The sequence below is a fragment of the Tursiops truncatus genome, chromosome 20 (assembly GCF_011762595.2).
Source record: "Tursiops truncatus isolate mTurTru1 chromosome 20, mTurTru1.mat.Y, whole genome shotgun sequence".
Classification (NCBI taxonomy): Eukaryota; Metazoa; Chordata; class Mammalia; order Artiodactyla; family Delphinidae; genus Tursiops; species Tursiops truncatus.
The window spans coordinates 28546114-28559351 of NC_047053.1; the positions used below are offsets into that span (position 1 = coordinate 28546114).

The following is a 13238-nucleotide window of genomic DNA, read 5'->3' on the forward strand; positions in this document are numbered from 1 at the left end:
GGCTTGCCCAATACATTCATGTCATGGAAGGTGTGGTTTTTGCCTCTGAGACTGTAAACACTGCTAAATGGGGGCTGATTCTCACCCCCTTAGTGAATGTGGCATGTATGCCTTCACCTTAGAGTTCTATATGTTTGGAAGGGTTTCTATGTCTTTTAAGTGACACTGCTTATACATACGCTGGATTCTGGGTGTGTTTGATTTCACAGTTTACTTCTCAGAGGCCAGTCCTTTCCCCTCGTTTATAAGTTCTTAACATAGAGAACAGACTTGCGGTTGCCAAAAGGGATGGGGGAAAGGAGTTTGGAGTTGGTAGATGCAAACTATTACATTTAGAATGGATAGACAACAAGGTCCTAATGTATACCACAGGGAACTATATTCAATATTGAACTAATAGGGCTTCCCTGGTGGTGCAGTGGTTGAGAGTCTGCCTGCTAATGCAGGGGACACGGGTTCGAGCCCTGGTCTGGGAAGATCCCACATGCCTGCCGTGGAGCAACTAGGCCCGTGAGCCACAACTACTGAACCTGCGCCTCTGGAGCCTGTGCTCCGCAACAAAAGAGCCCGCAATAGTGAGAGGCCCACGCACCGCGACGAAGAGTGGCCCCCACTTGCCATAACTAGAGAAAGCCCTCGCACAGAAACGAAGACCCAACACAGCAAAATAAATTAATTAATAAACTCCTACCCCAAACATCTTCTTTAAAAATATATATATATTGAACTATATTCAATATGGTTTTTCAATATGAGAAACCATAATGGAAAAGAATACAAAAAAAGAATGTACATATATGTATAACTGAGTCACTTTGCTGTACAGCAGAGATTGCACAACATTGTAAATCAACTATACTTCAATTTAAAAAAAAAGTTCTTAAGGGGCACCTTACAGAGACCCACCCCTAGGCATTGACAGCAATATTCAGTTTAAAAACGCTCCTTGGATTAAATGCATTACCACTGACAGGCTGATAGGTGGGCTTTGCTGAGTCTTAAAGAACAGGTTAAAAGAGAAAGATTTCTGGGAGATCATCTTATACCTTCCATAAACCCAAAGAGGTTTCCTTAAAGAAGTTTTTTTTGCCCGTGTCCTGCATTTTCATAAAACTAAGTAACTCTTGGGGGAAAAAAAAATCCAACCTAAGAATAGGGACTTTGGTCACCGTCAATGAGCTCTTTGATCTACCTGTTAAAATCTCCTGTATGATCACAGAAAAGCTGTAGACGTCTGACTTCACTGTGGCTGCCTTCTGTAAGATCACCTCCGGGGCGGCCCAGTTGTAAAGCTGGGTGGGGAGGGATACTCGAGTCAGGTCCTTGTGTACACCTCCATCCCGGCTATGGAAGGAAACACAAAGTAGGGCTCATGTCTTAAAGGATCACTGTGATCACCATGCCACACATGTGTGAAAACATTTGCCTCTGAAGCCTGACAACCTCCTTGAGCTTCCAGAAACCAGCTAGACCCTGAGCTAACCCACACTGCCTGCTATTCCAACGCCTGCAACTCCTTACCGTTCCTACCCGAGCAGGCCCTGCCCTGCCTCCCACCTCATCTGGCCGCTCTCTCCTGCTCACTCACTCCTCTCAAGTCACAGGGGCCCTCTTTCAGTTTCTCCAGCATGCCAAGTACATCACCACTTCAGGTCTGTGCACCGGTGGCTTCTTCTGCGTGGCATGCTCTGTCCACAGATCCTAGCACGACTGGCTGCTTCTTGTAATTAAAGTATTAGCTCATAACACATATATGTGGAATCTCAAAAAAAAAAAAAAGGTTCTGAAGAACCTAGGGGCAGGGCAGGAATAAAGACGCAGACATAGAGAATGGACCTGGGGACACGGGGAGGGAGAAGGGTAAGCTGGGACGAAGTGAGAGAGTAGCATGGACATATATGCACTACCAAACGTAAAATAGATAGCTAGTGGGAAGCTGCTGCATCGCACAGGGAGATCAGCTCAGTGCTTTGTGACCACCTAGAGGGGTGGGATAGGGAGGGTGGGAAGGAGACGCAAGAGGGAGGGGATATGGGGATACATGTATACATATAACTGATTCATTTTGTTACACAGCAGAAACTAACACAACTTTACTAATGTAAAGCAATTATACTCCAATAAAGATGTTAAAAAAAAAAAAGTATTAGCTCAAAAATCACCTCCTCGGAGAGGACTTACCTGACCACCTAATGTAAAGTAGTCCCAATTTATTGGCTTCAGAGTGCTTATTATCTGAATTTCTTGTTCATTGATTTATTGTTTATAATCTGTCTCCCCTCCACCAAAGTCAGCTCCACGAGGGTAGGCCACTTATCTGTCTCTTGTATCACCGTATCTCTAAACTTATACCAGGGCCTCAATGCTTACCTTTTGATTAAATGAACCTAAGACCCTTTCAAGAACCCCCTCAAGCCCCACCTGCTTTATCAAAGCCTTCTGAGACTCTTCCAGCTCTTCGTGATTGCTTCTTTTCTGAGCTCTGCCCTCTTGGGAACGAGCCCTCCCAGTTTAGCGCTCAAAGGTTCACTGATTGGCTTGAATAACTCAACTTCGCAACCAGGCTCTTTGAGAACTAAGTCAGAGTATCCTAAATGTCTTCTGGGCCAAAGAGCGTCCTCAGGGTGACCAGCACTGACTTCTGCCCACAGCTGTCATGAGCATCAAATGAGATCACACGTGTGGGAACACTCGGTGAACCATAAAGCACTAAGCAAGTAAGGAATTAATATGAACATTATGGTAGGCATTTGGTAAAGACTTGGTGACTGCTGGTTGATAATTAAGAATTAAGTTTTTGGGAATTCCCTGGAGGTCCAGTGGTCAGGACTTGGCGCTGTTACTGCTGGGGCCCGGGTTCAGTCTCCCGCGGGGAACTAAGATCCTGCAAGCCGTGCAGCGTGGCCAAAAAAAAAAAATTAAGTTCCTAAAAAGCGAGTAACCAGAAGTTCTTTTTGCTGGCAAAGGAAAGCTTTTAGAGGATGGGATGGACTTCTCAGACTTTGAACAAACTTCCCTAAGTAATATTTCTTCCGGTAGAACTTTTGATAGATGGCAATGAGTTCAGGAAGCCATGAAGCTATAAAAGACCGTATTTTTGTTTTGTTTTCTCTCTTTTTTTTAAAAAAAAGATGGTACATTTAGACTCTTTAGTTGTATTGCTCAATAGGCAAGTGTGGCCTAGGTGTCATGTGAACAGCGTGGATACACATGCAAATATTATATTAGTATCACAGGAAAAGCAATGTCGTGTTTTATTGTCAGAGAGATATTCTGAGGACCTAGCATACTTGGCTCTTCACCTTGTAGGCTGACTGTCCAAAGGAGACACTTACTGACCCTCTTGGGCCTCTCAGGCTGCCTAAGGCAAGGGACAAGTTATTTACAATCAGGATTTATATCCTTTCTCTTTTACTTCCACTCTTCTGATCCCTCTTCCTTCTCTGTTAACGCTAGTGGGGTGTAGGAAGAGAGTTTCTTTTCTGGCTGTCATTCCATGGTAGTTATTTTTCTGGGCTTCAGCTCTGACATCATTAAAATTACATTTGGCTATGGCTATGTGATACCACTTGCAAGGTCAATTCCAGCTCTAAAGATTCCATTAAGAAGGAGTTGAAGAATAGGAGAAACTGCTGTATCATTTTTACACCAAGAGATGGAGTGCTACCCTTAACGATGACATTCAACAACTGTACCGGCCTGAATAGAGTGCTACCAAAAGTAAATGCAGAACTGAAAGCTGTTTTGTATTCTTGGGTAATCAACTCACATTATGAGCCGTCAAATGTTGCTGACGGACATTTCTGACCAAAGTTCCATTCTGAGGTCAACAAGCCCAAAAGAACTCACACTTTCCTACCCATTTACTTCACAGCCCCTCACTTGACCAGTCTGTGGACCCCAGCTTCTCGGTGCATCTCACATCTTTCCCTTCTATTTTGGTTCCTTGGTCACCACCACCAGGCCCTGCCCTGTGGCCTCCTGGCTGGTTTTTCTACCTTCAACCTCCAATCCATCCTGCCCCTATAAGCCAGGAAACGTCCTCTACCACCTGATTCTAGCCACAGCTGGGTAACCTCAGACCACCTCTTCACCTCTCTGGGCCCCAGTTTCCTCTTCTATAAAAGGACAGCGTTGGGCCTGGCCATCTCCAAAGCTCCATTTCACCCTAGGATTCACATTTCTACTGGAGAGCTCAAGTCAAAGAAACTGTTATACCTCCATTTCAACAACAGATGGCGCCGCATCACTGGCAAACAGCTTGGGTTCTGTCAGCCTTCTTGAAAAGCCCGTTATCAACGGCAAAAATGTCCAAATCCCTTAGGTTCTACTGCCCTTGAACACACAGCCAAAGTGGTGAACCCTGTTCTGAATCATTTCAAAGTTTCCCTTCAGCTAGACTCAACCATTCACTTCAAATGCTTCCCGAGCACTTACTGCGTGGCAGGCTTGAGGTGGATGCTAAAGATGAACAACTCACGGTCCCTGCCCTCTCGGACGGAGCTCGCCACTGGGGGGGCAGAGACACTCGGCTGCAGGCGAGTGAAATATGCTCAGTGAGGTGGGGACAGGGCTTCAGTATAGGCTTCACGGGGTGTGGTGGGAGACTGTGTCAGAAGTGAGTTTAAAAGGATAAAAGGGAGTGTCAGGTACTCCGGAGGCAAGGAGCAGAGCGCTGGGAAATGGCGTGGACTGAAAGTGTCTTCAGATGGCCAGGCAGAGTGGGAGGTGATGAGCATGGCACTGTAGGCGGAGCCCGACCTTGGAAGGCTTCTCACCCTGCAAAGTGCCGGGACTTAATCTTCTAGGCCATGGGAGCCACTGGGATTGAGAATGGACCAGATCTGAGACTGAGCCACTCAACTGGCGACAGCTGTTTGGCCTCCACCGGTTCCCACATGGAAAACTGCTCCAGTCACACCCTAACTGTTCCCCTGCTTCTCTCTCATCCCGTCACAGCCCCTTCTCCACATGGCAGGAGTGAGGGGGTCTGCTTAACCTGTAAATTTCAGCCATGACACCATTCTGCTCAAAAAAAACATTCACAGCATCCCCGTGTTCTTAGGGTTAAATTCAAACTCTTTGCCAAGGTCCATGAGGTCAAGCACAATCTGGTCCCTGCTCCCCTCTCCAGGCAGAGAGACCAAGGGCTCATGCGGTCAAGGAACTGAGTCTTTCCACTTCATTCATTTAAACAACATGCTGAGTTCCCACTTATTCTAGGCATCTGAGACATGGCAGCGGATAAAACAGAAATCCCTGCCCTGGTAGAGGTTTTCATGTAGTGAGAGAAGTATATTATGAACATGTGAGCAGCAAAGACCTGCTGAGAGACTCAGAAACAAAGCCTCAGCGATGGTGGTAGGTGAGGACCAGGGTAGGTGGAGGCAAGCAGATCTAAGCCATGGGTCTGCCCGTGGCTGAGGCCTCACAGCAGCACAGGAACAACCCTGGGCCTAGGGCTCAGAGCTGTGGACGACAGCAAGGAAGCACAGGGGAGATCCTCTGCTCCCCAGAACCTAGGGACAGGAGATAGGAGCCAGCCCTCAACTCTCAGGAGGACTCTGACTCCTGCCAAATGGGAAGTGAAGCCCATCCACCAACCCTTGAATAAGGGCATTGTTTTTTGTCACTGCTTCCCTCACAGCACTGATCCCCACCCATCGGGACCAGGACCGCACCGCTCACCAGCACCCATCGCCTTCTCGCGCCTTCCAGGATGCACAGCTGTGGTGCATTTCCCAGCCTCCCTGCAGAGGTGACTGGGCTCTGGCCAGTGTAAAGCGGGAAGCGACAATGCACACGCTGCAGGTAGTCCCTAAGCCCCGCTGCGTCCCTCCAGGCTTGCTCTTGCTCGTTGACCAGCATGCAGAGGATACAGTGGGGGGACTGAGGCCTGGGGGATGGTGGAGCCACAGCGGGGAGGAACGTGGAACATAGTGAATGCCGCCACCACCCCCTCCCACACACACACACACACACACCAGAGTGCAATGTGAGTGAGAAATACTTCGGTTGTGTGAAGCCACAGAAAATTTTGAAAACTTATACATGCTGGCTAATGTGTGCTCATGCTTGTTAAATGTTTATTAAAATGAGAATGTCCTGAGCAGAAATAACTTCCCCAAAGTCCCTCTAACCTTGGCTGACAGGGCAAGGCATTGGGAAACCTCCTCCTCCATGGATTGCCAGCTCAGCCCCCCAATGAGGAGTCAAGCCCAGATCAGATTCTCTCTCTATAGCAAAGCACCCCCAGGGAGATCCTGATTGGACGTCATGATTGAGGTGCACCCACCTTTCCATCATGTACTCCAGGTTGGTCAGCCTCGCTTCCCCTGTGGAGACGATGTGGATGGCGTAGGAGCTGAGGGAACGGTGGATAAAGCCCCGAGAATGCAGGTATCTCAGGGCGTCGGAGGTCTGGAGTAGCAGGTGCACGATCACCTCCATGTGCAGTATGGGGAACTGGGCCCGCTGCAAGAGATCAACCACCAGAACAAAGGGGACTGCGGCCCCCGACACTGTAGAATGCTTTGTAGTTCCCAAAGTCTTTTCAACTGATCTCCACGACAGCCACATAGTGTGCCCATTTCATAGCGGGGAACCTAAAGCTCAGGGAAGTTAAGTGATCGGCCTAAGGGCCCACTGACCCAGGGCCCCTGGCTCCAAACCGGGGTTCCTTTCCCTCAGCCAAGCTGCTTGATACCGTGAAAAATGAGGAGAAAAGTCCTCAAAGCCTGGTACACACCTCCAGAGTGGGCCTGCCACCACCAGCAATGCACCTGCCCCGCTCTCCATCCCCAGCCAAGCCTGTGCTGCGGGAGAACCTAGACACGTTAAGGACACTCCACCCCCTACCCCAGTCAGATGACCTAGAAAGTTCATCCTAGGAGGACAGAAATTCACTCACACCAAAGTACCCAATCATAACAGGTCTCTCCCCAGAGAAGGGGCATTTTAAGTTAACGTCCTCACCCAAGGAGAGGAAAGGGAACTAGGACACTAACAGGAGGTGCTCAGGCAGGAGGAACGGCGAGCCATTTCAGGGAAGAGCCCTTCCTGGAGGATCTCTTCTCACTCCAGCCCAGGGTCTTTAGAACAAAGTCATGGAGAAAGGAAAACAAATCTTTCAGGACCTCTCTGAAGCCACATGTCAGCCCAAAGCATGTTTCCCAAGGAGTCTGTGGGTCAGGGAATATGTCCCTGCCTCCACCAGGAAGTCTGAAAAGGGAGAGGGGACTGATAAAGACTTGCATATAAAGGTCCTGCAGGGCACCAGTGAAAATACTGGGAAGTAAGACCAGAGGCTGTTTGATTATAGTTAGCTAAAAGTGTGGCTATGTGATTTCTGGGTCTACTGAGCTCTTAGATGTCTGATAAAAAAGCAAGACAAACAGTAATACAATCACACTCGTTCCAACGTGCTCATCAGCCTTACATGGTGTGTTATATAGCTCCCACAGAGTAAAGAATGAAGAGGTTTCTCAACTTTTCTGCTGGGGGAGAAGGAAGAGGGAGGAAGGGAAGGGAGAGCTGGGGCGGGGGGTGGGGGGGAGCAAGGGAAAAACCCAGGGAAATGGCCATTTACCCGTTCATGGAGGACAGAGAACAGCGTCCCGACGGCGACACGCTCGTACACGAGGCGGGTCTTCTGCAGGCCCTGGAACAGGCACACAGCCATCAGCTGTAGCAGGTGAGGGTGCCGCAACTTGCTGCAGAGGGAAGGAGGCTTCTGATGAGGCAGAGGGAAGAGGACATGATGGAAGATGGGCGCTTTCCTTTCTTCTTGGCACCCTGAACGCACTCCATACAAATACTATTTGCACAGAATGTTCTTCCAAGAAAGGGGGATAGGGTGGGAGTAGGGGTCTCTGTTGGTGGAACCCTTGACCTTTCACTGATCGGAACCTGAGGGCTTAGAGTCATCAACGACAATGTCACTAAGAGCTACTAAGCAAGGCACTTTACACACATCAACTTGATCCTAACAACCAGTTGCAAGAAAGGTACCATTACAGTTACACTCATTTTAGAGATGAGGAAACCAAGGTCAGGGAGATGTCAGGCCCAAGGTCATAGACCCTCACATCAAAATCCACGCTGTGGGGACTTCCCTGGTGGTCTAGCGCTTAAGAATACACCTTCTAATGCAGGGGACGTGGGTTTGATCCCTGGTCACGGAACTAAGATCCCACGTGCCACAGGGCAACTGAGCCCACGTGCTGCAACTACTGAGCCCGTGCACCGCAAAGGAAGATCCCGCGTGCTGCAATAAGACCCAACACAGCAATAAATAAATAAATATTAAAAAAAAAAAATCCATGCTGCGTCTATGAGCCCTTCCAGCCTCCTTGAGTCCCTTTAGGATGACTTCTCCAAAAGGAAGGATCTGGCTTTACAGGAGTTGAGTGATTTCCTCAGGAGAGAACTCGATGAGCCAGGGCCTATTCCAAGGCCTCAGCAGCCCTGGTATGAAACCGAGGATGGATTTCCTGCCCCTTTGAAAGATTAACCCCTGAGCCACAGGAAACTTAAGGTACTGAGACCCATCAGCGTGTCCTCAAAGGAGAGACATGGTTCCTCAGACACGTGGGTCTCCAGCAGAGCCATGCTCTATGAAGATAGTCTTGCACACGCCGACCTGATGGGCACAGGGCCCAAAATAAGGTGGGCCTCAGGGGCTGCAGAAGAGCCCGCCAGGCCTGAAGGCTGCACCTCAGAGACATGTGTCATGGGGAGTTGGTCAGCTGACAGAACTGAGCCCCTACCGTCCCCACACTCAGGCTATTCATGAGTTCTTCTTCTTTCTTGGCAGCCCTGGGAAGTCAAATCAACCTACAACGAGGAAACGCTGAGGCTGAGGGGGCTGGTCTCCACCCTCAGGCACAGCCCTGCACAGCCCCGAACTTGGGTCTGAAATGCTCTCGGGTTTTCTTCTCACCTGCTGTGCTCTAGCTCAGCAATTAACAAGTCAGCCAGCCGCCGCCTGCGGCAGTGCGGGTGGGTGGGAAGATGCAGCTCCTTCACTGTGACCCTGCTCCCGTTCCACAGCAGGCTACAAGGGCAGGAGAGAGTGGGAGCAGAAGGGAGTGAGCAGCCACTGCTTCAGTGAGGAGCTCTGTAGCCAGAGATCAGAGAAGCAGTGTTTATACAGACTCTGTAAAGCCCCCACCCCAGCACTGCTGGGTCCTCCCTCCTACCACCCCCGGGGGCCTAAAGCACTTCAGGGACTTAGTGCAGGTGGCAGGAAGTCACTGAAGGATTTAAGGGAGGGAGGGACTTGATCAGGTTTGTATTTTAGAAAGACAAGGGTACCAGCAGCATGGGGAATGGGAGGGCAGGGGTGGTCTGGAGAATGAGACGCCAGTTAGGAGGCTAGCCTGGGGGAGGGACAGTGATGACGTGGGCAAAGGCCACAGCAGTGGACAGAAGAAGAGGGGATGTGACAACAGATCTGCGGCACGGGCAGGAAAACAAGAAGCATATCTGCAGGGGATACAGAGCCTTGCGGGTCTGCAGAGGCCTTTTTAGAAGGGTGTGACTTCTAAGCAGGGAAGAGGCAGCCAGGTTCAAGGAGGACAAGAGACCTTGGCCAGGACAGCTCCTGTGATCCCGCAGCAGGCAGGCCTCTGGGGACTGAGAACGTCCCAGGGGCTTTCATCACAGCCAAATCCTAGTACTGCCGCCTCTGCTGCATTTGGCTGGTGAGAGCCATGCAGGGCTTCAGTACCCTTTGACCTGAGGCCAGACAGTCACCCCTATGCTGCCTCTAATTCTCTAGAGAGTAGAAAGGTTGAAACACTGTCATGAGTAATCTTTCAGAGCGGTTGTTCTCAACAAGGGGCCATTTGGCCTTGTCTGTAGACATTTTGGTTGTCACAATCACAAATGTAGGGGGTTGAGGGGAGGCAAGCACAGCTGCTACTGGCATCTAGTGAGTAGAAACCAGGGACGCTCCTAAACATCCTACAGTGCACAGGACAGCCCCCAACAATAAAGGATAACAAAAATGTCAATGGTGTCCTGGCTGAGAAATCCTGATCTAGACATCTGCTTTTCAGTGTGTCCTTGTGTTTGGGCAGAAACCCTCCACACACAAGGATGTCACTAAAGTCCATCCTTCCTGTGGGACTAAGTCTCACCTCCACTGGCCAGCTTCCACTTACTTGGTCATGACCATGTAGGGGCCACTGAAGAAAGAGAAGGCGGGCTCATCGTCAGCTTGAATCACTTCCTTTTCTCCAATTACTGGAAGAGATCCTAGGTAAGCCAGCTGCGTGCCCCCTGTGAGATAAAACTGAAAGCAAAGCACAGCTTCAAATGGTGGGGAAGAACTCCTCCAGAATTTTACCAGCCAGCTAAAAATAGAGAGAGCTGCTAGTTATCAATTTGCTGAATACCCCTATGCACCGGACATAATTCTTTTTATTATCTTTAATCTTCCAAGAGGCGCTGCAAGGTTGTAATACCCTTTCCCTTTTGCTAGCGAGGAAACCAGAGGCTCACGGAAAGAGGTCAGATGCCGGCCTGAAGCACCAGGCCTCAGGCGCCTCTTGAGACACCCACAGAACATGCCTGGGGCCTTCGCTGGGAATTAAAGGATCGTTGTCTAAAACTCCCCAAATCTAGCCCAAAGGCATTCAAGAGAACTCTCCGAGGTTTTCATCATTTTTCAGTAAGGACAAGAACACTAAGAGGTGGTACTTGTCCTGCAAGAGCAGTAAAGAACAAAAAAAAAAAACACTTTGGAGAGGGAGTATTTTAACTTTCCATAGGAAGGAAGAGTTGGACACAGTTGTGGGCCCTGGGGCCAGAGCCAGGGCCGGGCGATTCCCCAGTTAGTCCTGCAAACATTGAGTGTTGGTAGCAACCTCTTACCTTTCCAAAGCCAAAGCTGTAGATATTTTGGGCAGAAATGACTCCAGCTTTAGGCAGTCGGTTAGGAGAGCCATTAGGGCTTCTAGAAATATTTAAAAGAGGAGGAGAAAAGTAAGGATTAACTACCCATATCTAGAGGAACAACGCTGAACCAAGCTGTCAGAATGCGTAGTTGGTTTTGTCTTTACTGCTTGACAGGGGAAGTCAGCCTCTGAGAGGGCCGCAGTGATGCCCATTTCCTGGTATTCATGCCCTTGTGTAGCCACACACAGGTCAGAGAGGGCTGGCCTGTTAACCTAATGGAATACTGCAGAAATGACGGAGTGGTGTGAGTTCCAAGGCCAGACCCCCGGGACTTCTGCCCTGATCTCTCTCGCAGCACTTGCTCTAGAGGAGGCCAGTTGCCATGTTGTGAGGACCCTCCAGCAGCCTAATGGGGAGGCCCAACACCCAGCACCAATTTGCTAGCCATGCAAGTGAACCACCTTGGAACTGGATCCTCCAGTTCCAGATGACTGCAGCCCAAGCTGCATCTTGACCACATCTTCATGAGAAACCCTGAGCCAGAGCCACCCAACTCAGCCATTCCTATTGGAATGGCTGAGTTGGGTGTAGCCATTCCTGACCTACAGAAATTATGTGAGATACAAATATTTATTGTTGTTTGAAGCCACTAAGTTTGGGATTAGTACAACAGATAACGAACAGAGATGGTCAAAGTTGGAAAGAATCATAAAGCATACCTTGTCCAACTTTCTCATTTTACAGATGGGAAAAATGGAGCCAGAAAGGGGAAACCTGCTGGCCTGAGGTCACAAAACAGCAGCAGGGACTAGGCTTTGGCTCTTTTAGAAGGAACTTGGTCTGCCAAGATCCTAACGCTGGCAGGAGCGGAGGTGTGAGAGATGGAAGAGCTGAACCAAGCATGGGCTCCAAGGCCAGATGGGGGATTTGGGAGTTTAACCTGATAGCCTTGGGGAAGACCCTGAAAGGGTTTTTAGCAGTGAGTGGCACAATTCGATTTTCATTTTTAAAAGGTCATTCTGGATGTTGAGTAAAGAACCAAGATGGACAAGAGTGGCAGCCAGAAGAGCAGTTAGGAGTAACTGGTCCTCGAGGGAATCGTTAACTCATCTTGCATGAGAAGCATCCAGGTCATGAGAGGAAAACCAGGACTCAGTGTGCACAGAATGGGATGCGGGAGCCTGTGAAGAGTGTGACAAGTCTACTCACCCTGATCACAGAAAAAGATGCTGTCAGAGAAAATCAAAATGGAAAGAATTTTCCACATATAAATCCTAAGTCTTAAAGCCCAGGGAACTTAAAATAACTCTCCTGAGCATGAAGAGAAGCCTGGATGGAGCTCACCTCCTGCAGCTGTGATGGGGACAAGGGGAGGCTGCCCACCCAGGTGGCAGCAAGTCTTACACCAGCTTAAAACAGCCCAAGGAACCTTAAATTAAGCATTTGTGTCTTTTGCAACCTTAGGATATAAAGGATGCATGTTCCAATAAAGGAACACGTTTTCCATGGTTCCGAGATGACAAAAAAAAAAAAAGCTAGCCAGCTGCTCTGCTAAGAAAGTGTTTTCTGCTGGGCAGCCCAGGCCTGCAAAGTTCCTTCCTTCCCTGCTAACCATGGGGTGGTTCCCACTGGAGCCCAGAATTCATTTCCCCCAGACGTTCCTGGAAGCCGGGGGACAACTGAAGGTTTTCATGGCAATGTCCTCTCCCTCCAAGCTCACCCCTTTGGGTGGGCCAGTTGCTGGAAGGGACCAATGTGGAGGGGACCGAGGGCTCCCACAAGGAAGGCGGGGGTGATGCAGAACATCCCAGTCTGCTTGAGGCAGCACTCACCCCTGCATGAGGCCCCCAAACCGGGGCAGGCCACAGATGAGCCGCTGAGGGGAGTCAATCTTCAGGAGGTCATAGGAGAAGCCCTGGATGATGGCCTGCATGTGCGCGGCACAGCGCTGCATGAACTCCACCATCTGCAACACACGGCAGAGACAGTCAATGCCCACACAGCTAATGGCCACCCTGGCCTTCAGTGGGATTGGAATGGTCTGAGGGGAGTGCTCTGAGGAGACAGAAGCCCCCCACAGGGAAATCTCTGGAAAGGGAAGGGCCCAAGTGACTTCCTAAAGATATGGAATGAGATATGGAATGAGATTCCATATCCTAAAGACATGGAATGAGATTTTCAGGGAGCTCATTTGGCAATAATTGCCTCCAAATCCTTCATTCAACGGATGAGGAAACTGAGGCAGGAGGAGTATTTTAACTTTTGTCCAAGGCCCAATAGCTATTGAGCAGGAGAACCAGAGGGAAGAGACTCTGCCCATCTCCCCCTTCCCTCCA

At 49.5% G+C, this 13238-nt stretch overlaps 1 protein-coding gene across 1 annotated transcript in view; it reads right to left on the reverse strand.

The window, feature by feature from the left end:
* TEX14 (testis expressed 14, intercellular bridge forming factor) overlaps positions 1-13238 on the reverse strand; it is a 59838-nt gene that overhangs the window by 38959 nt on the left and 7641 nt on the right. The window contains exons 5-11 of the mRNA XM_073797970.1: positions 12735-12868; positions 10879-10960; positions 10167-10297; positions 8942-9055; positions 7589-7712; positions 6296-6474; positions 1193-1344 (exon numbers count right to left, since the gene is read on the reverse strand). Coding sequence (XP_073654071.1) covers positions 1193-1344; positions 6296-6474; positions 7589-7712; positions 8942-9055; positions 10167-10297; positions 10879-10960; positions 12735-12868 — 916 coding nt within the window. The remainder of the gene's footprint in view (positions 1-1192; positions 1345-6295; positions 6475-7588; positions 7713-8941; positions 9056-10166; positions 10298-10878; positions 10961-12734; positions 12869-13238) is intronic.